Consider the following 23,387-nt stretch of genomic DNA (forward strand, 5'->3'; position numbering starts at 1 on the left):
AGGGGAATATAAAACTTAATGACCGAGATATTTTACATCCTCCCCCCTTTCTTATAAAATAGGGCCTTTCTGTGTTTGCATGTTCTCCCTGTGTCTGTGTGGGTTCTCTCCAGGTACTCCAGCTTCCTCCCACTGTCCAAAGACATGCTCATTAGGTTCAGTGTTGATTCTAAATTGGCCGTAGGTGTGAATGGTTGTCTGTCTCTCTGTGTTAGCCCCGTGTTAGCCCCGTGATAGACTGGAGACCTGTCCAGGGCGTATCCCGCCTGGGATAGGCTCCAGCCACCCCACGACCCTTCATAGGACAAGCAGTTACAGAAGATGAATGGATGAATGAACTTAAAAACTGAAATCAAGAGAAATGCACAGGAGCAGAAGCTGCTGGATTCTTCAAGGGACTATAAGATTGATTTTTTTTCAGCAAGTCAAGGTCAAGCATAAATCCAAAGCTAAACAAGGATGGGTTAATCCAGTCCAGTCCTGAACTTGTTGCAAAACTTGCTGTTCCCTCAATCCCCCCATGCAACAAGCGTGCAGGTGTGCAACACAGACGTTATGTATTTAACTTAGTGATATTTCATTTTCATCAAGTTTCCATGTGCTAAGCATAAAACAAATCCTTATTATATCAATGATTCAATGTTTAAAAAAATAAAATAAAGTATTTGAACAATGACAAAGTGCCTGACGTGGGTAAGGAGGGTTTCATACTTTTAATAGGCACTGTATACACTCGATGCGTGCGTGTGTCTAAATGTGTTAGTGCAACTATGTGTGCCCCTGTCTCTGCCAAGGGGATAGTTAAGCTGTGCACTTGCAACTGCTATTACTTTCCATAGCAGGCAGGCTAGAGCCAGAGGTGAGAGGCTCCTTGAGCTCCTCGCAGTACAGCAGGGTAGCAGGGTAGCAGGGATTTTTATTTTACACTCAAGGCCTCCCTTTCTCCCAGCCAGCTTCAGCTCCAGGACCATGGCGCAGCCGACTCCTATCGACCCCAGCAAGATGGGAGTGGGCCGGGCGATCGCCGTGCTGACCTCCGGAGGAGATGCCCAAGGTAAGTGGACGGTGTCCAGGCTGGCATGGTGAGAGTGAAGTGCCAAGACAGTGCTGCTTGTTTCCTCGGCAGGTGGCTGGGAGGATCTGGTATGTAGGAAGCCGTGTTTAGTGGCTCAGCGTAATGTCAGATAAAGAGGCTTGACGTGTTTGAAATTGTCGCCAATCGCAAGGACAAGAACACTTTGAATACTGTGCATATATCGTTAGGTTCAGCCTCACTTTGAAACCTGTGTTGAAGCCTCGACACAGACCCTTCTTTTTGGCCATATTCTTACACCCAATGATTCTGCACAAATGACTGCACCTCCTTTTTTACATCAACTTATACTGATCATCATTAATAGTTTCCCTACTAGAAGAGACTTATCGTTGCTGTCTGTGTGCATAAAACTAACTTACATATGTAAAGAGAGAGCAGGAATTACTTCAGCCAGAGTTGCTGGAACCACAGATGGAGACAGACATCCTCTGACCTTTAACTTGATGAGGAATATCTCAACCGTGACCTTTGGGAGGTGTGTCAGTGACCCCCACACAGCTCTGTAGAGTGAGCGCATGAGACTGTGAGCGATCCATCTGCTGTTTTTTTTTTCTCCGTCCGATGAACTTCACAAGTTCTTTCAGACCGGTGTAAACGCAAAACTGGCTATGTCTTCTTTTTTTCTTTTCCCCGGCGAATAATCCTCATTACACGACTCCGGTGTCCTTTAGTTTCTTCGTCCCTCTTTGCTCCTTTCTCTCTAGCACTGTGTCTGTTATGAGGGCTAATATTAGAGGCCTGACCTTTCTGTCATGTATTTGTAAAGTGGTGAGGTAGAGTGAGAGGGCAGTCCTTTCCCGTCCTTTCTCTCCGCTCTCTGTAAGCTGAGATGCTCTTGGCACCCTTGAAGCTAATCTATCCACATCTTGTCCTTTAAGCAACCCTGTCGAGGGAGCAGGAGGAGGTTGAGCTCCCTTTCCAGCAATGAACTAAGTTTATCCCTCACAATTATTCAGTTATCATCAGTGGTTAAAAAGTATAGTACCACTGTATTGTTTGATCACAAGTCATGCAGTGCTAGTAGAGTCTATAAATAAACTGCTGATAGTATTGAATAGAGGAGTTGTGCAACATCCATGAAGCTTATCATCAAGTAGATTACTGGCAAAACAAGTTAGTGTACTAATGTATAATTAAAAATAGCCCAAAAACTCATATATTTCTCAGACCTAATTCGATGTGCACTCACGCACATACACCCTGTTCCCGTAGGTATGAACGCTGCTGTGAGGGCCACAGTTCGAGTGGGAATTTACACCGGAGCCAGAGTGTTTTTTGTCCATGAGGTAAGTACAGTCTACAAGTACAAAGAAAAATGTGTAAACTGGAGCACGTCTGCAGAGAAAGTAAATCACAAGATGTCGCTTCTTATGAACTAGCACTCCACTGCCTAACAACATGTGTGGTGCATCGTTTAGTCTCCTCCTTCTTCCCGGCAATGACCCCTTTTCTAGGAGGTGATACTGTGTTGACAGTGTTTCTGTTTGTTGACAGGGTTACCAGGGTCTGGTGGATGGGGGAGACCACATCCGCCCCGCTACTTGGGAGAGTGTGTCAATGATGCTCCAGCTGGTGAGAACAATGTCAATACACACCGATCAGGCATAACATTACGACCACCTTCCTAATATTGTGTAGGTCTCCCCTGTGCCTCCAAAACAGCTGTGACTCATCAGAGAATGGACATGGGCCTTCTGAGGGTGTCCTGTGGTGTCTGGCAACACAATGTTGTTATTAGGGGGCCTTTGAGATGAGGGGTCTCTGTGCATCATCCCACAGATACTTGATCAGTTTGGGATCTAGTGAATTTGGAGGCCAGGTCAACACCTTGTGCTGTTCTTCATGTTTTTTTGTGTGTCTGTGTCAGGCTGCATCCTGCTGGGGATGGCTGCTGCCATCAAGGAGTGTCATTGCTGTGGGGTGGGGGTGCCTGGTCTGGTCTAGGTGAACATCTGGTCAGCAGAACACTGAATTGTCACAAGATGGTCAATGTTTTTTACTTCTCCTGTCAGTGGTCATAATGTTGTGGCTGATCGGTGTATATGTGTGTGTGTGTATTATCTCTGTGGTCATTAGCTTGTAATCAGCACCTCACAGTGTAGCTTTTCACGTCTACAGTGCAGCTCTGTAGGTCAGACAGTCAGTTAAATGCCAAGGTTCATTAAATAGCCAGACTTAACAGATCTACGATCTGAGGTGCTTAGGTTTCAGATAATCTTATCCCCTCGCCTTATTTGCCTTCTTGCGATTCCTGTTTGAGACTCAAACCCTTCCTCCTTGCCTGACATCAGGGTGGGACCGTGATTGGTAGCGCCCGCTGTCAAGATTTCCGCACCAAGGAGGGCCGCACCAAGGCCGCCTGCAATCTGGTCAAGCTGGGCATCACCAACCTGTGTGTGATCGGAGGTGATGGCAGCCTGACAGGTGCTAACCAGTTCAGAACTGAGTGGAGCGAGCTGCTGGTGGACCTGGTCAAGACTGGTGAGAGGCGTGGCCAGAAAAATTCACTCTTCTAAGCAAAAGTGACATTGCTGTGAAACATGCATATGAAGTAGAGTGCCTGAAGGTGTCGTCAATTCCCTTCGTTCTCAGGAAAGATCACGGCGAACGAGGCCAAGTCTTCCTCCCACCTCAATATCGTTGGTATGGTGGGCTCCATTGACAATGACTTCTGTGGGACTGACATGACCATCGGCACTGACTCCGCCCTCCATCGCATCATAGAGATAGTGGATGCCATCACCACCACTGCACAGAGGTATGCATGCACGCATTTCTACTTTTAAAAGATGATGCGATGGAGCGATTGATTGATTGATTGGCCGATTTTGAGATTCTTGACTAAATATTTGTCGTTCTGCAGTCACCAGAGGACCTTCATCCTGGAGGTCATGGGCAGGCACTGTGGGTGAGTACAAAGCTGTGATATGTGAGTGGAGCTTTATTTGCAGTAGTCCCATAACGTACTACCGGGACTATATTTGGCTGTTTATTCTATACAATAAACATGATTATGAATTACACCTACGCTTCAGTCACTCAGATTCAGTTTTACAACCAGTACTTCTACAACTCTGTCCATAGTTACCTGGCTCTGGTGACAGCTCTGGCCTGTGGCGCTGACTGGGTGTTCATCCCAGAGATGCCCCCAGACGACGGCTGGGAGGACCACCTGTGCAGAAGACTGACAGATGTAAGTGTCCCTCTCTGCGTCATCACATTCGTGACGAGCTTGGCTTCGTGTCACTTCGCTTTGGGACACGTGAATGCCGGTCTTATGTGTATTTACTCTGTCCCTCTCAGCAAAGATGCCGTGGCTCCCGTTTGAACATTATCATCATTGCAGAAGGAGCGATGAACCGCGCCGGAAAACCTATCACCTGTGAAGATGTCAAACAAGTGAGTAACGGCGGAACTTCATTTTGCGAGCACGTATAGGCTTGAGTTGCATTTGGTGACTTCTCGTGAACTATCCGTCTGCGCAGCTGGTATCAAAGAAGCTCGGCTTTGACACCCGCACCACCATCTTGGGCCACGTACAGAGAGGAGGAACCCCCTCCGCCTTTGACAGGATTCTGGTAATACCTCAATAAATCCCCTTTATAATCCATCCTTCTCAGTGCCTCTCCTGACTCCTCTCTTCCTTGTTTTTATCCAGGCGAGCAGGATGGGTGTTGAAGCCGTTATGGCTCTGCTGGAGGCCACACCAGACACTCCTGCTTGTGTGGTCAGCTTGTCAGGAAACATGGCTGTCAGGCTGCCTCTCATGGAGTGTGTGCAAGTGGTGAGTCATAACCTATTGGCTGAACATTAATGGTGGGAGGTTTGTCGAGCTCTCCAAATACAACAGAAGAAGCATTATGTCAGATATTCTGTGCAATATTCAGATTCTTTCTTTTCCTCTTCTTCCATACCAGACTAAAGATGTCACGGTAGCCATGGCTGAAGGGCGATATGACGATGCAGTGAAGCTCAGGGGAAAGTGAGGCATGCACTTTTGTCTTGTTCATTTCAAATTCACACGTGTTGCCCTGAGTTTTGAAAACCTGCTGTTTTTTCTGCTTCACAACAGGAGCTTTGAGAACAACTGGAACACTTACAAAATGCTGGCTCATGTGCACCCCCCAGATTCAAAGGCGAGGAACTACATCTCTATCATCGTACTGCAAAGTTTCAGCGGAAATATGTTTTGTTTTGTTTCTCTGACTCTGTGAATTTGTCGTTACCAGAGTAACATCAACATCGCCATAATGAATGTGGGAGCTCCGTGTGCCGGAATGAATGCTGCAGTCCGTTCAGCTGTCAGGACCGGGCTCCTGCAGGGCCACCAGATGCTGGCAGTGCACGACAGTTTTGACGGCTTGGCTCATGGAATGGTAACACACACATGCTCAAGCAAGAGGGCTTTAACAGTTGGTGCAATTAGCCGGTAATGCATAGTCCTCACAGATGATTGAGAAAAGGCTGTGTCCCTGCACAGATTGAGCCTATTGGTTGGTCTGGAGTGGCAGGATGGACTGGAAAGGGTGGCTCTAATCTAGGAACAAAGAGGTAAGTCATTTTAAACATATCACACTGCTAACCAGCTCATGGTTTGGTGTTTTTAAGTGTGCACTGACTGGCATTAATGCTCATCAAAACGGTTAATTCTAGATCCCTGCCACATGAGTTCATGGAGGAGATCAGTCTCACCATCACTAAGTTCAACATTCATGCTTTAGTCATTATTGGAGGCTTTGAGGTGAGCAATGCTTGAGAGACTCTGGGGTTTTATTTATTGCTGTTTATCCCGGTTATGTCAGTTTTACTGCTTTCCTTCTGCCAGGCATTCATAGGAGGTCTGGAGATGGTGCAAGCCAGAGAGAAGTACGAGGAGCTGTGTATTCCACTTGTGGTTATCCCTGCTACTGTGTCCAACAATGTCCCTGGGTCTGACTTCAGCGTTGGCGCTGACACTGCCCTCAACACCATAACCATGGTAAAGCTCTTACTGAACAGAAGACAGTCCCAAAAAAACATGTTTGTCCAGTTTTAAAAATGATTTTCAAGTGACGGGTGTAAATTTTGTAGACATGTGACAGGATCAAGCAATCTGCAGCTGGAACCAAGAGAAGAGTGTTCATTGTTGAGACTATGGGAGGATACTGCGGCTACCTTGCGACCATGGCCGGACTGGCATCTGGAGCTGACGCTGCCTACATTTATGAGGAGCATTTCAACATTCGTGACCTTGAGGTTTTCAGTCTATGCTTAGCAATGAGGGAGGGCTGGATATGCACACATATTTTAAACTCAGTGGTCTGATGGTTGGTTTGTTTTCAGTTGAACGTGGAGCATCTTGTGGAGAAGATGAAGACCACAGTGAAGAGGGGGCTCATTCTGAGGTTTGTGTAAATTTGCACAATTCGTTTCATCAATCCCTTACACTGTTTTTCTGGGGGTTCATGCATAATACGTTACACCGCTTTGGTTGTAGGAATGAGAAATCCAACGCAAACTACACCACTGATTTCATCTTCAACCTGTACTCAGAGGAGGGCAAGGGTGTGTTTGACTGCAGGAAGAACGTACTTGGACACATGCAGCAGGTGTGTTACTCAATGTGGATACTCTCTTTGTTGTGCACAGACTCATTAATTACCACGCAGTTCATTACCATAATTATAAAACTACCTATCCTTTATTGCCAGGGTGGAACGCCCACTCCTTTTGATAGGAACTTTGCCACAAAGATGGGCATCAAGTCTGTCCTTTGGCTGACAGACAAGCTGAAGGAATGCTACAGACATGGTGAGGACTTGATGTCATTGATGCTGGTTTTAATTCTACCGTTCCTATTGCCTGTGCTCCATGGACTAATACATATTCTGTTTTAAAACTCAAAACCACTAGGTCGCATCTTTGCCAATTCCCCTGATTCGGCCTGTGTGTTGGGCATGAGGAAGAGATCTTTGGTTTTCCAGCCTCTGGCAGAACTTAAAGATGAGACTGACTTTGAGTGAGACTTCATTTCTGTCATTTCACTGTATTTTCTTGTCACATATTGTCACTGCGTCTCTGACGTTACCTTAAATCCTTGGCCAATGTGTTTTTACATTAACATTAAACCTTAATACTGCTGGTAGAGTCACTGTTCTGCTATTATCACGTATCCTACTTAATAATCAAAGCTGGCACTTGGCAAGTAGCTTTTATTTCAATGTTTTTGTTTCTCCAACTCATACTATTAAAACAAAACACCTTGTTTTATTTATGTATTTGTGTATATAATGCAAAATCATGAAGAAATGATTAAAATCAGGAATATCTGAAACGAGAAAATATTGCACTTAAATAACATGCCCATGTTGGTCTTGTTGCACAGGAAGTGTGTGCATAGTCTGCCCCCTAGTGGTAGAAAAGGACCTAATGCAGCTTTAACTAAAGTTTTTGTATAAATCCTTTGAGTGCACTGAGCTTGAGAATTTGATCTCATTGCTTTCACTTCCTCTTTTCATTGCTGCATGTTTCCCTCTGCAGACATCGTATTCCCAAGACACAGTGGTGGCTGAGGCTGAGGCCCATCCTGAAAATCCTGGCCAAGTACGATATCACCCTGGACACCTCTGAAAGGACTGCGATGGAACACGTCATCAAGAAGAGGGGCTTGGTTCCTAAATAGCCTTTCTGTGATTTTTCAGGACTGACACTTTAAAGCACTTTGTAAGCGCTGTTTAAGGAGAGTGCAAGAACACACACTGAATCCCGCAAGTGATATATTTTTATTTGCAAGAGTACTTTAGAAACATCTTCATTCACTGAAGCTCTTTTTGAACAACAGCTATTGCACTACAATTAAAAGTGATTTTGTTCTGTCTGTTGTGTGTGTGTAGTCCATTTTCTGTCCCTCCGTATTGTCATGAAAAAAACTAACTACATACTCTTATTAAGTCATTTACAATTCCTTCTATGTGTATTTGTTGCTAGCAATAGCACATTTTAAAGAGAAATAATGTTTCTCAATCGTCAATCAATCACTGAATTTTCTATCTATCTATCCATCTATCTATCTGTCTGTCTGACTGTCTTCTCGTCATGCGTCGTTTCCTACAGTATCTTTACAGTTTAAATGTAATTTTATCATAATTGTAAAGAAAACAACTTGGGTGTACATCTTCTTAAAAACATGATCATGGATGATTAAGTCAGAATAACCTAATTGCTGTACTTTTCTTTGAAGCACACCGTTTTCAAAAGGGGTTTTGGCGGATAACACAATAAAACTACGATACCCACAAGTCCTTGCGTTTCCGGCTAAAAGCGGACGTGCTCTCGGATTGGTTAGCAAGAATCTTTCAAAAAACAGTGCGCCAGGACGGGGGTGCCTGCCTTCCCAAGGATTAAAGTTAAACACGATTTAAGTCTTAACTTTAGCAGGAACCGTGTCGCTTCTGAAATGGTTGTTGTTGCGAAATACGAACCTACAGCCTGTTTGCCGTAAATACAAAATCTTCGCACAAACGTCGACTACCACAAGTAAGTCGCAGTCAACAAACGTTACGTTAGCGGAACAGCGGTTGACGTTGTCGCTAACGCTAACTAAGCTAGCTTTACTTGTTTTGACTGACTTGTCTTCTACAGCTGTCGTCATGAAGTGTTTGAAAGTGGACGAATACATCAAGAGGACTTCCTCGGTGAAAGAGACGGAGCTTTTGTTTCAAGAACTACAGGTGGGCATAATTACGAGTTTATAATAATAATAAGATTAATGTTGTTACTGTTCTGAGCACCGGTGTCATGCCAACACAGAATTCATGACGTATATCCATTTGGTATTAGCTAAAATGCTAAACTAAACGTTTTATAAATGGGTTGAAAACACAATTTTCGTTTGGTCTTCATTTTCAGACTTATGTGAAGAGTCAACCCGGGCTTCAGGGTCGCACGCTGTGTGACAGGGTTATCAGAGCCTGTAACCATCAGCTTGGCGTTGGATCCTCAAGCTCTGCCCATATCAGTCAGTTGGTAAAGCTTGTTGAGCTTTCCCTACACGGCTATGACATCTCTGCAGCACTTGCTGCTCAGAGCAGTCCGCTGTACATGGAAAAGATAGTTTTCCACATTGTCAAGAAGCTGAGCTCTCTAGAAGTTCACGCTCTCTGCAGCAGTGTCGCGGAGCTCCTCTACGGCAGGCTTTCCACCACGCAACAGGTATGTATCACTCAAGAGCCCCTTATACATGTCGCGTAATTGCTGTCAGCTTTAAAAAAGGGCTTGTGTGGTCCGCAGGCTGAGGAAGACTACTGCGTTCTCGTGCGGAGCTGCTTCTCCGTCCTCTGGAATGGACTGTCTGCTGCCAAAGACCGGAAAATCCTCGACCCTCGAGAGAAACTTCGCTGCCAGGTGCAAGCTTTGAGCTTCCTCTTGTTGCTGGACGGGGAAAGTGCAACTCCCTCTTTCTCAAAAGCTCCCGTCTACACAGAGGATGCCCTCACTGAATTTGAGAGTAGCTGTGGCGCGCTGACGAAGGACGGTGCAGCCTTTCTGCTCCAGGAAATACACACACTTTTTAACAAATGTTGGACTCCTGGTCGAATGTGTGACGGGGACGGGTCCAAGCAGCACACATCAAGTTTTCACACGCTTTCTGAAATGATATTGATTGTAGTGAAGGTGCTTTGTAAGGCCGGACACTACAGTATGGCCTCCGTCTTCCTGGGTGAAATTGAGAGCAAGGCCTCGGACTGTGCTGACTGTCGGTGTACAGCGCTGGTGCTCGGCAAATGGGGGGCGAAAATCCATTCGACAATAAAGGCTGGAGGAGAGAGCGGCCAGGCTTTGACTGAGTGCGCCAGGGCCTTGAGGTCACTCTCGGCTGACCTGGATGACAGAGAAGCTCATGCGGTTCTGGACGGATGCAGTCTTGTGGTGTGGGCTGTCGAAAGTGGGCCCAACAAGGGACTGAGTGGACTCGTGCTCCTGGCTTTGTTTTCTTTTCTTGAGGAGTACCAAGAGCGGATATTGAAGATACTGAACAAGGTCAGTGTGTCAGCTGACATGTAAAGTAAAGAGCTTGTATTTGTGTGCTTGTTTGCTGAAGTTTTACTGATTCATTTGTTTGTTTTTTTTACAGAACTCACTGGGCCAGGCTGAGGGCAGCAGACTGCAGCAGGCTCTTTGCTGCAGCATTTACCAAGGCTTTGTGTTTGCCTACGAAAGCATGCTCGCATCACAGGTGAGGGTGCTGCTGTGATGTCCGGTTTCGTTGGATTGAATCTCAGAGTTAAAACATTTTTGCCGCAGTAGTGACTGTGTACTTGTTGTGCTTAGCTGGAGGACAGTGACACGATGGACAGAGTGCTGCTGTACTGCCAAGCCACAGTCGGACTGATGATGAGAGAACTGCGCAAGTTCTCTAGTGAAAACCTTGTCATCAAAACAGGTGATTAAGTTCCTTGTTGTTGTTGTTTTCCCTTCAAATATTGCAACATCTCCACGTGTAGTTTATTATTTTAACGTTTTTCATGGTTTGTTTACGATCTGGTTTGTAGTGGTTGCAGTGAGCAACTTGGCATGTGGGTTGTACAACCGACGCCTCTATGACCAGGCCTTCAAGCTCGTCGAGACCCTCTGCAAGGATCTGTGTAAGAGTTGCCCTGCCTCGCTCTCTGTTGATAGGGTAAGTTCTTCAAATTACTTTTTATTTATTTTTTTTAAATTATTTATTGTTGACATTAATTGCTGCAGAGGAATTCAATTGTTTGAATTCATAATGTTTACATTGTCGCCGCCCAGTTGACTCGACCCTTCATGCTGGCGGTGCAGTCTTCACGGCGAGCTGGCCAGCTGGAGCGAGCTCTGGACTGGGTGATACTGTGGCTGAAGGCGCTGGGCGACAGAATCCCTGCTCACATGGCCGAACCCGTCTCTCTGTGGGTGAAAACAAAGACCGATGCAGCCCGTAACTCTGAGGAAGACATAAGGCTCAGGTACAAACAAGTCTTTGCATGTTTCACATTGGTTTTGTGTTTGTCATATTTATTTAGATGAAATTGTTTGTCTTTGTCCGGGAACAGGACATTACGTGATGGTTTTGGTCCTGACGTCCCTGAGGAGCGAGTAATGCTTCGCCTTTTGGAGGAAGAGCTGCGCCTCTACAAGGAGGTGGCAAGTGACACGGCTCAAGAGCGTTACAACACTCTGTGTGATCTACTGGACATCTGCCATGAGGAGAGTTCCTACACCCATCTACGCGCCATCTACCTCTGTGAAATGGCCCAAGTTGTGTGCTTCCAAGATTTCAGTGAACAGACTGACTGGTGAGGACTTTTATTTACATCATTTTTAACGTTGTGTGGTCCTCGATAAACTCACATACAATATTCTGGATGCAATTAAGTTGTGTGTTGGATATCGCCGGGCCAAGCCGTTGTCTCTGTTTAATATATTTATTTGTTACGACAGCATGGCAGTCGATTTTACCCACGAAGCTTTGCGGCTCCTCGAAGAAGAACCAGAGACTCCGGAGAACGCTGACAGATTGAAGGATGACAAAGCCCATGCTCTACTTTGGCTTTATATCTGCACTCTGGAGAAGAATCTTGAGGAGGTGAGCTCTCTTTGAACAGCCTGGATATTTGTTGTTTTTGTAGTATGTTAACTGGGGACTAAAGGTGTGTGTCTATGTAGCTTTCTTACCCCGAGAAAAAAGTGGTGACACGGTGCTGAGGAGGCTTTCATTAAAATAAAATAGAACAATAAACTGAATTTTCTGTCTTTGGAAATATCAAGACGTATGATAAGTCAGAACAAAATTGCTGCAACAGACACCGTCAGCAAGCTCTTTCTTGGTAAAAGTTTCCAGCTCATTTGTGTTAAGAGATTTTCAGTCAGAAGCGCTTTCATCGGACGTTGCTGAATTAGCTTTAATAACTGATGATGGCTCTGTAACTGGTACCTCTGCTAACATGTGGAATTAAGTCTTGGCTTAATACAGTTCGAGTGATTGATTAATGATGTTTATTTTCTGCCCAGGCCATGGAAAGTGACAGAAAACGTAGAGAGCTGCGCGAGCAGACCCAGTGTGTGGCCAACCCCATAGGAAACAATGATTTTGATTACGAAGACAAGCAGAAGACACAGGACAGTATTCTGGTCTATGAAGGGCTGCATTTCAACCTGGCTGCAGAAAACAGTAGGAATGCTTTTTATTCACGTGATCAGTTGTCTTACTCTAGACACGTGCTTCGTACGTTGAGCATAAATTGTACCGTAAATTGATTTGTCAGTCAGTTGTTTGTCATCTTTTTGTGAGATTTACACATTTGTTTTTTGTTTTTTTTCTTTTAAGAGTTGTGTGAGCCTTTGGAAAGAGCTCTGGATGGGTGGTCGGCTCTTTTTCAAAGTCGAGCTCTGCCTTCTGTCAGGAACCCCAAACAGACCTGTAGCTCCATTGCTTTGGCCGCAGCTCTCTTCAGACTTATGGGAAAGGTAACGATACGAAATGTTACCTCTTGGGTTGTTTCTGTCCACAAATGGATTTTGAACCTCTAGAAGGCTTCGAATTCATATGATTTGTGTAGCATTATAGCATAGCTTTGTTGTGAAATGGGTATTTTATAATGTGTGGACATTAATTCAGCCATTTTCTAATTCTTTTTCTTTCTACATTTACCAAATTATCTCATATTTAGCCCCTGAAGGCTTTGGAGGCGTACCAACTTGTGACTCGGTTTTCACATCAACTTGCTGATGCTCAGGGTTGTGCCAGCTCCCTCTGTCAGTCAGCCAGCCTCCTCCTGGATATTGGCAGCCCTGAACTGGCTCTGGTAATGCAGCTTTGTAATGATTATTCTTGGCAAAGAGGAGCGTAATGCCCCTTTGTATCAACTCAGTACTATTCAGTCATTTTTAAATGAAATAAATGTGTTTTTTTTTTAGGCCCAGCTAGAGCAAGCAGAAAAAAATCTGAAGTCTGACACCAGCGCTGAGGGACCTTCTTCCCTCTCCATGCTGGCTGTTCTGTTGAAAGCTCAGTACTACTACAGCACAGGACAGGTATGTAATATGTCTTTTAGTGGCATTTCTCATATATATATATATCTATATATATATATACACTATATTACCAAAAGTATTCGCTCACCCATTCAAATGATCAGAATCAGGTGTTCTAATCACTTGGCCTGGCCCCAGGTGTATAAATTCAAGCACTCAGGCATGCAGACTGTGAAACAAGACATTTGTGAAAGAATGGGCCGCTCTCAGGAGCTCAGTGAATTCCAGCGTGGAACTGTCATAGGATGCCACTTGTGCAACAAATCCAGTCGTGAAATTTCCTCGCTCCTAAATATTCCACAGTCAACTGTCAGCTCTATTATAACAAAATGGAAGCGTTTGGGAAAAACAGCAACTCAGCCACGAAGTGGTAGGCCACGTAAAGTGACGGAGAGGGGTCAGCGGATGCTGAAGCGCATAGTGCAAAGAGGTCGCCGACTTTCTGCACAGTCAATTGCTACAGAGCTACAAACTTCATGTGACCTTCAGATTAGCCCAAGTACAGTACGCAGAGAGCTTCATGGAATGGGTTTCCATGGCCGAGCAGCTGCAGCCAAGCCACACATCACCAAGTGCAATGCAAGGCGTCGGATGCAATGGTGTAAAGCACGCCGCCACTGGCCTCTAGAGCAGTGGAGACGCGTTCTCTGGAGTGATGAATCACGCTTTTCCATCTGGCAATCTGATGGACGAGTCTGGGTTTGGAGGTTGCCAGGAGAACGGTACATTTCAGATTGCATTGTGCCAACTGTGAAATTTGGTGGAGGAGGAATTATGGTATGGGGTTGTTTTTCAGGAGCTGGGCTTGGCCCCTTAGTTCCAGTGAAAGGAACATTGAATGCTTCAGGATACCAAAACATTTTGGACAATTCCATGCTCCCAACCTTGTGGGAACAGTTTGGAGCGGGCCCCTTCCTCTTCCAACATGACTGTGCACCAGTGCACAAAGCAAGGTCCATAAAGACGTGGATGACAGAGTCTGGTGTGGATGAACTTGACTGGCCTGCACAGAGTCCTGACCTGAACCCGATAGAACACCTTTGGGATGAATTAGAGCGGAGACTGAGAGCCAGGCCTTCTCGACCAACATCAGTGTGTGACCTCACCAATGCGCTTTTGGAAGAATGGTCAAAAATTCCTATAAACACTCTCCTCAACCTTGTGGACAGTCTTCCCAGAAGAGTTGAAGCTGTAATAGCTGCAAAAGGTGGACCGACATCATATTGAATTCTATGAGTTAGGAATGGGATGGCACTTCAGTTCATAGAATGAGTAAAGGCAGGTGAGCGAATACTTTTGGTAATATAGTGTATATATATATATATATATATATATATTTTTTTTAAATCAAATGGTTTCTCTGTCGTCTGTATTTCAGGTGGATTGTGGAGTTCCTTATCTGTGTGAGGTTCTTAAAGAAGTGAATGAGCAGAGACAGTCAAAGAGCTGGTACCTGCTGCGTGCACGGACCCTCCAGACCTGCAGCTCCTATCTGAATCTGGACACGTCTCAGTTAACGCAGGCCCAGCGAAGCCTTATCGCACAAGAAGGTTCGTAGAAGAATTTGCAGCACTTCGTTTTACCAAATGACATTTTAATTTGTATTGTGAGATTATAGATGTGTCATCCACAACAAAGTACTGAGCTCTCTTTACATTTCTCAGGTATAAACACACCAGACACTGCCCTGTATGAGAGTTTGAAGCTTCTCTGCAGCCTGCTGGTCACTTTAGTGGGAAAAGGTTTATATGGGACAAACAGCGGCGCCGGCTCGGATGTGCGCTTCGTTGCTCAAGGTATGTTTGTCCCGCGGTTCATCTTAATGTACCAGTTATGTCGTCTGTGCTTTTTGTCAATCTCTTCCTCTTTTCTGTGAGCAGGCGATAATCTGGTGCTGAAGTGGCAGCTGCTCTCAGAGCTGCTGAACTGCTCTGTGAAGATGGTGACAGTGAGGAGCAGCTGTGGGGCCATCAATGACGCCAGACTCCAATGCCTTGAAGCCCTGAAACTGGCCATGAAACTGCAGGCACTCAGCCAGTATGTACACGTTCATTCTAGTTAGTTGAAATGCAATTAGGGAATCAGGAGTAAATACCAGTTGGGTTCCTTGTTTTCTGAGGCTTTCCTTTGTGGTGGTGCAATTAAAGATGTGTCTAAGATGTTGTATTTAAGTGTGGCGTGAAAATCCGTCTTTTGTTTTGTTTCCGTCATTGCTTCAGATGTGCCGAGCTGCTTGTGATGAAGGCTGAGTTGGAGCTGATGCAGGGGGAGAGAGAGGAAAGTAGAACTGATTTAGACAAAGTCAGAAACCTTCTGGAGCTCTGCACAGGTGAGTTAACGCACAGTTCCACCATGTGTGCTGATTTAATATTGTTTATTGACATTTATTGTTTATTGACATTGTCAAGATCTTTACATTTAATTTAAATCCTTACTGCACTGGTGCAGGTTTGATTCCTATATGTGATAAACACTTGAGATATTGCTTTTTATTCAAGTAAATTGCAGCCCCAGTTTTAAAATAATTTTGTCATTTTCCCTTAGAGTCTTCTGATTATGTGAAGAGGACAGATGTGAAAATCAAGCCGAGGAAAGGTCGGCCGGTGCAGAAATCGCAGTCTCCTCTTCCGGCCATGGAGGATGATCTAAAGGACATCCTGAGCACCAGGTGGATTGCCAGCGAACCTGTAGTGAAGGATCTAACATGCTCTCCACCGCTGAAAGCCCAGCCTCGTCGCTGGCTCTCCTCCTTGGCGCATGAACCGGATTGCCAGTGCCCCTGCTGCTCTGAGCCGTGTCTGGGCCGCGCCACTGCTCGCTGGGCGGCCACACAGGCCGATCTGGTTCTGCAGCTGGATCCCAGTGATGCCGGCGTCAGTTCAAAGCTCCTCCGGGCAACGCTATCCCGCTGTAAGAGTGTTTCCGCCAAACTGGGAGGAAAATTGGCTAAACTCTTTCCTAACTGCGTTCCTGCCAAAGTCATTTCTAAACCCTCCTTAATGCAGGATGTGGTGGGACGTGTTTACCTGCGCATGGCGCTCTCTGGGTTGGAACCTAGGCTTAACAAGGTCGGCGGTATATGGAAAATACTGGAAGCTGGCTTGGCGTTTGTTGATTCTGCACCTTCCCCCGTGTTGAGGTCTGTGAAAGCAGGTCTAATGGCAACCAAAGCCATTGCGTCACTGATTATCTTGGCTGACAAAAAGGGCTGCACCCCAGAAGAACTCTTCTCAAATGCTTGGAATTGGAATGCACCGAAAGAAGATGAAGTGCTGAAATCAGAACAGAAAACACTGCCTCCCTCATCCCTGCTTAAGAAACCAAAAGACACTGTTAAAATCCCAGATATTCCTGAAAGCAAAAAGGAGGCAAAGAAGGCCAAGGCTGTTAAAACCAAGATTCAGGTGGCAAGCTCCTCGACCAAAGAAAAGGGTCTTGTTCCCATGACACCAGTCATGGCCAGGTCGAAGTCCTCCGTTAGGGACCTTGGCTCTTTTGATTTCAACACAGTGGTGCCCACTTTGTCTTGTACTCCCGTTCAAAAGGTGAAAGGTTCCGCTTTAGTGCAGAAAGCCCCAAGGACTGCCTCGAAGCTGCAGTTCCACGTGTATGAAGAGTTGTCTCCAGTCCAAGACAAAGCCCAGCCCGTGCCCGCTGCCCCCAAACGCACAAAGAAGTCACGATTTAAGGTAGGCACTATTCATTTTCTTTTTTTGTTGTTGTTCTAAATTATATGTGTTGTTTTAATGAAAAATATCTTCCATCTAAATCTTTTATACAGGTGGAATTTAGTGATGAAAGTGACACAGAGGCCCAAGCAGAGCCAAAAGAAAAAGCAGATGTTCCCAAAAAGCGAACTACCACCAGAAGAGCTGGCCACAATGCTAAAGCGACCCCGGATCCACCTGCAGACAAGGTCCAGCCCAAACGACAGGCAAAGGGGAAAAAGACCACTGCAGTGTCTCGTGCTGCCACTTCTGAGGATGATGAGACTCTGGTCTGTCAGCCGGCCACAACAAGAAGAGGAAGATCCAGAAAGCAGCCGTCGAAAACAGACGTGGAGTCAGCGGAGGAGCCGGACAAAATGAGGACCATTGAGGAGGAAATAAAGGAGGTTCTGGACATCAGCATTGAACAGCTGAGGACGTCGGATACTGAGGCTGAAGCCAATCCATCTTCAAGCAGAGGTATCAGTATGTATTTTGAGCAAACGGAGACAAATGATATGTTTAGATTTTACCATTAATCAGCTCATCTTTGATTCATTTAGTCAACCTCAAGCCCAAACTCAGGACAGTGCAAAGTTTGAGTTTCAGAAGGTCGACAGTAGGCTTGAGGAAAACTTGTAGATTCTGTTGGTGCTATTGTTCACTGTGTGAGTAAGATTTCCATGAAATGCAAGGCAGATGTCATCGACAGTCATCACGGTATCTTAAACAAACATATCTGATTCTCTCCAGATGTGGATTTTGAGGTGTTGCGGAGGGACATCTGTTGTGACGTGGAGAGAGACGAGTTGTCTGAACTGAAGAGCCGAGGCCATCTGAGAGAAGTTCCACAAACCCACCTCTCTTATTCAGACAACAGGCCAGGTTTGTCCAATTCAGTCACATAATATTACAAGTGTGGGACGTTTACTCCGTCTTCAGATAATAATGCAGAAGACAGTATGCGTCTTTATTAAAGCTTAACTCTTCACCTCATTTACAACACCTACTAAAGTTTTAAAATCATTGCATGCTGTGTCTTTATTTTTTCTTCCTTCCCAATGTGACATCGATAAGCCAGAATAATATCAAATGTGTCCGTGTCCTGAAAACATATTAGACGAGAAGCTCCTAATCCAGTTTCTTGTATATTTTTCCCCAGACAATCTCTCACTGGAGGACGTTCAGTCCTTGCTCCGCTCAGCCTGGCTAACCCTTCAGCACTTCCCCTCTCCCACTCTTTATCCAACGCTGTGCGCTCTTCTGGCCTTGACCATGGGCCAGCAGGACCCCGCAACTACAGCAATGCTGCACGTCCAGTCTTTGGGCATCACCAGTCGCCATCGCACCATCAGGCATTTGGCCAGCTGTCTCAAGTAAGCACAGCGTCAATGTTATGTTATCGTCAGCCACGTTCAAAAAAAAAAAAAAGATTTAACACGTTTGTTTCTTTGTGTCATTCTAATAGAAAGCTGAAAAAGGCTTCCGGTGAGCTGGCAGACAAGATGGACGCTCTGAGTCTGGATGATCTCAGTAGGACCGAGTCTAATACGTCCACTGAGCAGAGGTTGTCTCAGATGGAGAACATCTTTTCCTTCCCTACTGCTGACTCCTCGACTTTCCCTCACAACCACTGCCAAGAGTTTGTCCAACAAATTCAACACCTTCCTCCAGGTAGGATAATAGATACTGTTTTTTGTTTGTTTGTTTTTTGTTTTTCTATCTCTGTAGTAAAAGGAGTTCATTTAATATTTGAGACTTGTGAAATGGGGTTATAAAATTTTCTGTAAGGAAAGTTAAGAGTGGATGTGATAAATCTGGTCTTCTGTTCTTCCTTTTGCTGCTGTATCTTTACTAATCAGGGCCACATTAGTTTTTATCTAATAAGGAATCTTATATCAACACAAGCATCGAAGCAAAAGCAGAAACCCTATACTTATGTAATACACAATCAGCCACAACATTAAAACCACTGACAGGAGAAGTAAATAACATTGACCATCTTGTGACGATTCAATGTTCTGCTGGGACCTGGCATTGATTCATGTGGATGTTACTTAGACATGTAGCACCCACCTAGACCAGACCAGGCACCCCCACCCCATAGCAATGACACTCCTTGATGGCAGCAGCCATCCCCAGCAGGATGCAGCCTGACACAGACACACACACAAAAACACTTTAGGAACAACTAAGAAAAACATGAAGAACAGCACAAGGTGTTGACCTGGCCTCCAAATTCACTAGATCCCAAACTGATCAAGTATCTGTGGGATGATCCACAGAGGACCCTCCCCTCAAAGGTCCCCCACTAACAACATTCTGTTGCCAGACACCACAGGACACCCTCAGAAGGCCCATGTCCATTCTCTGTTCTGAAGGCACAAGGGAGACCTGCACAATATTAGGGAGGTGGTCATAATGTTATGTCTGATCAGTGCATCTTTTCTTGGACAGGGGTGACGGTGTGTGTGATGTCTGTGCTTGGAGTAAAACCTGGGGAAATGGGCGACGGCATCCTACTGTCACGTCTTGAGAAAGGTTCTTCCCCGGTCTCTGTTCACATCCCCACATCTCAACGGCAGGTAAGGACAATCATTTAAATGATTTTTCTAGATGGATGTTGTTGTATTTCTTACTTCTGGGCCAGTGTTATGTCTGCAGACACAGTTCAAAATCTGGGTCAAAATCATGATGACCACAATCTAAAACCAATAGAGTGTCTGTACTTTAGCAATATGGAGAAATTGGTCCCATCATATAAGTTTAGACAAGACTCTTAATGACATTGACTTTGTCTCTGTTGTGCAGCATCCCATTAGTTGGTTGGTGCAGGAGATGGATAGTATCCAGGTGGATCAGAAGGCTGTGAGCTGTGTGTCTGATAAAGCCAAGTGGTGGGAGGGCCGCCGGGCTCTCGACTCCCGAGTTGAGGTGAGTGGTAATGCTGGGGCGTCTCACGGGACCTCGTAATAATCAATTAGATTTAAATTAATTTGAAAGTTATTCACTCAGATGTTATGGCCAAAAAAAGGTTGAAACACGCTGTTGTCTTTTGTTCAGCGGCTGTTGAAGGAGATGGATGCGTTGCTTGGATGCTGGAGGAGCCTTCTTCTTCCCCTCTCATTGGATCCTGGGCTCTCAAAACAGGCCCAGCAACTTTTCAAGACCTTATCTGCAAGAGGAGTGACGGTGGACGAGGAGATGCTGAAGGTGGGTTGTTTTTGCTCCACTATCCTTTTAGCAGCAGCTTCTAAATTTGCTATTCTGTCAAAGAACCACCTCTAACACTTCTGACTTGTGTCTTAGGCTGTGCTTTCTTCATCTCCTCTGCTTTCTGAGGAAGATCTTAAGAGATTTGCACTAGGAGTTTCTCCACAGTGGGACACTGAGTGCGATCAGCTGCTCCACACGGCTGTGTCCCAGCTGTCAGAGAGAGAGGAGCCCCGAGGCCATTTGGTTCTAATCCTGGACAAGGTTTGCATCATCATCATCCTCTCTGAAGTACTAATTCTTATATAAAGAGTGACAGGAGTGTGTGTCACAAACGGCCAACAAGCACAGTTCAACTATCTCATTTATAAAAAAGGAAACCTTTAATGCTCATCAGCGTCTGTCCTGTGTTTCATACAGTACCTCCAGAAGTTGCCATGGGAGAGCATCTCCATCTTAAAGTCTCGCTCCGTGAGCCGGATGCCTTCCCTGCACTCGCTGCTTGGTCTGAGCGTTCAGAGAGAGGTAACGTATACCTCATAACTGTGTCAGTTTGGTCTGTGGGGCCGATGTAATTTACAGTTGTCAGGTTCAGTCGTCGATAATGACATCGTTGCCTAAACCCTCCCATTTAGACGGACTCTCAGTCTATCCTGAGGCACGGTGTGGATACAAGGAAGGTGTATTACGTGCTGGACCCTGACGCCAATTTGGGAAACTCTCAGGACCGATTCAAGGAGTGGTTTTGCAGGTGAGGCCGATACTCATATCTTACGTCATTAAGGCTCTTTAAGAGTACTTTGGGATGCAGACGGTGTAACCTACGTCAACCATTTATACTTGTGAGCTCGTCAGTCAGGCTCGCTTTGTAACAACACCACCCAAACTCTCGTCGGCACTGTGTCTTTTTTGTCAGTCGCGTTCATTTTTGTTTCTTCTTCCTGCTTCACTTTCAACAATGGCGACTGAAACTTTTGCCGAAGATGAGTCATAGAAATGTTTGTATTTCTGAACCTCCTCAGTTAACATTTCCTCGATGTGTTCGATCCAAAACAATCGATTCGAAAATTTCGGAGATGGAGAAGCAGCCGGAAATACTAAAGCGGAAACACGTTACTACCAAGCGAACCAATCACATCTCTTGTGGTCTGTGGCGCCGTACCGTGTAGTTACATTTCTGGGGAGGTGCACGTCAGGCTACGGTGTTGGGGTCTGCGCTGGCGCCGTAGCTTCTGTCTAAACCGCCTGTTAAGCTTTGATTTGTCTGGTTCATTAAATGCATAACCATTCTCCCCAAAGTAAACCGGACTGGCAGGGTGTGTGTGGAGTTCCTCCTGACTCGAGTCAGCTAGAAGAAGCTGTTGCAACCAAGGATCTATACATGTGAGTTTGAGATGATCTTAAGAAAAACAGTATAGTAGCATTTCAATGGTTAGAAGTCTCAAGAATGTCAGAATTATATATGAAGGTCATTTCCATCTGTCTGTGCTGTAGCTATGTCGGCCACGGAGCAGGCGCACGCTTCCTCGACAGCCAGACGGTCCTGAAACGACAGATGAGAGCCGCGTCGCTGCTGTTTGGCTGCAGTAGTGCTGCACTGGCAGTGCGCGGGGATCAAGAGGGACATGGGATCATTCTCAACTACCTCATAGCAGGCTGGTGAGGCATCTGTCTGCTGTTAAATGGACAATGTGTTGTTTCCCGTTTTGATGCTGAAAATCACGTTATAATTATTCTGAACCCTTAAGAGCTCATTTGGCCAATCTCCTGCGATCTCTGTGTCGTGACTCTTTCTTTTTTTTTTTTTTTTTCCCCAGCCCCTTTGTTTTGGGAAACCTGTGGGACGTGACGGATCGGGATATCGATCGCTTCACTAAAGCCTTGCTGGAGTCTTGGTTATCTGCTGGGCCTGGAGCTCCCCTCCTGGATTACATGGGCCCGTCACGTCAGGCCACGCACCTGAAACACCTCATAGGAGCTGCCCCAGTGGTCTATGGCTTACCTGTTCACCTGCAGTAGGACTGGAGAGCTAAAAACTTTTAACAACAGGATGTAAACAATCTATGCAGTATCAAAATTTTATTCTTTCAGCGCCCAAGCTGGAGGACGTACCTTTTAACTCGAAGATAAATCCTTTTTTTGTTCAAGCTTAAAGTACTACATTATCTTAATTTAAACCAATCCTTGGCTTGAATTTTAAACCAGTATTTGTTGTGTATTTTAATGATCTTTTATTTTTTATTTTAAGTATCTGAATGCATGGTTGATGAACTACAGTTTCTGAATAAATGTGTTCTCACAATCTGTGTTTGTTCTGTGTGGAAATGACTTTCTAACGAGTCACATTTATTCAGAGGTGGAGCCCAAAGCCTGAAGAATATTTAATGAGTGAACAGGTTCCTATTATGTTAGATAATGTCAAATGTTCACAAAGATTCAAGTATACACCTTTGACACTGGGACCAGTAGATACTGAGACTTTGGGCTGGCTGTTATTAAGTCAAAACAAAACATCAGATATTCTTTATGTATTCATACTGATAATATCTGTTGTTGTTTTGAGTACAGAGAAAATGTTAAATTTAATTTGTATTAAAGAAAATATAGTTTCAAATTTTTATTGACCTCATATATTCTCCACTTACATCCAGTAATGTTCAGAATGCACAGTGTCCGTGCTCTAAAGTCCTAATTCTGGAGAGAAGCTGTACTTGGCTTACTGTGGGATAAATTAGTTCCTTGATCTTGTCCTGTGAGGGCGTTCCAGATGTCATCAGCCCCAGAGGAGACTTGACATTGAGCTGAATCAGTCCTGCAGGAATGATCTGATCTGGGTGTAGCAAAGGCTAATTTACTGAGGAACATTATTGTTGATTAAATACTCATCAACAGCCAAAGTTTCCCATTTTCTTGAGGCTGAGATTGCAGAGGTGAGGGTGCACGCTGACATTTACTTCCATGCGTACCTGAACATCATCATGACTGGCCAGCTTGAAGCAGTCTGGCAATTCTCCTCAGACCTCTGGGACGCTCATTTCTACCGCTTGAAAAAACAATCGAGTCACATGGTATGTCGTAAATATGACTTTAAATCTCATAATTATGACTTTTAATCTAATAATTATTTTCAGTTATATCATAATTATAATTGTGTATATCATAATAGTGATTTAAAGTCTCATAATTAAGATTTACCCTCAAAAAATGACTTTTAATCTCATAATTATGGTTTACTATCATAATTATAACTCTATCTCATAATTATGACTCATAATTATGACTTTTAATGTCATATTAGAGAGTTTTTAAGAGTGTTTTTTATGCACAACTAAGCT

General features: G+C 44.9%; 2 protein-coding genes across 2 annotated transcripts; both read left to right on the plus strand.

Moving 5' to 3' along the window:
* The first annotated feature begins 947 nt into the window (after window positions 1-947).
* Window positions 948-8,018, plus strand: pfkmb (phosphofructokinase, muscle b). The gene is given in 23 exon segments (XM_084543435.1): window positions 948-1,054; window positions 2,309-2,382; window positions 2,591-2,668; window positions 3,388-3,577; window positions 3,689-3,854; window positions 3,960-4,004; window positions 4,181-4,289; window positions 4,400-4,495; window positions 4,582-4,674; window positions 4,755-4,880; window positions 5,014-5,078; window positions 5,169-5,239; window positions 5,242-5,320; window positions 5,322-5,472; window positions 5,577-5,647; window positions 5,750-5,837; window positions 5,922-6,074; window positions 6,167-6,331; window positions 6,419-6,480; window positions 6,573-6,684; window positions 6,787-6,886; window positions 6,989-7,094; window positions 7,616-8,018. Coding segments are annotated over 23 exon segments (2,427 nt in total). The 5' UTR covers window positions 948-969; the 3' UTR covers window positions 7,758-8,018.
* A 1,106-nt stretch (window positions 8,019-9,124) lies between these two features.
* On the plus strand, window positions 9,125-22,455 carry espl1 (extra spindle pole bodies like 1, separase). The gene is made up of 30 exons (XM_084543790.1): window positions 9,125-9,286; window positions 9,365-10,114; window positions 10,209-10,310; window positions 10,406-10,517; window positions 10,627-10,754; window positions 10,871-11,064; window positions 11,152-11,394; window positions 11,540-11,684; window positions 12,110-12,269; window positions 12,426-12,565; window positions 12,769-12,903; window positions 13,016-13,132; window positions 14,511-14,682; window positions 14,797-14,928; window positions 15,013-15,169; window positions 15,352-15,461; window positions 15,677-16,821; window positions 16,914-17,319; window positions 17,593-17,724; window positions 18,002-18,215; window positions 18,308-18,513; window positions 19,297-19,424; window positions 19,651-19,773; window positions 19,903-20,052; window positions 20,149-20,316; window positions 20,473-20,577; window positions 20,688-20,803; window positions 21,352-21,435; window positions 21,547-21,711; window positions 21,870-22,455. The coding sequence occupies exons 1-30, from the start codon at window positions 9,176-9,178 to the stop codon at window positions 22,069-22,071; spliced, it is 6,252 nt and encodes a 2,083-aa protein (XP_084399916.1). The 5' UTR covers window positions 9,125-9,175; the 3' UTR covers window positions 22,072-22,455.
* The last annotated feature ends 932 nt before the right edge of the window (window positions 22,456-23,387 follow it).

The sequence above is a fragment of the Chelon labrosus genome (assembly GCF_963514085.1).
Source record: "Chelon labrosus genome assembly, chromosome: 4".
Lineage (NCBI taxonomy): Eukaryota > Metazoa > Chordata > Actinopteri > Mugiliformes > Mugilidae > Chelon > Chelon labrosus.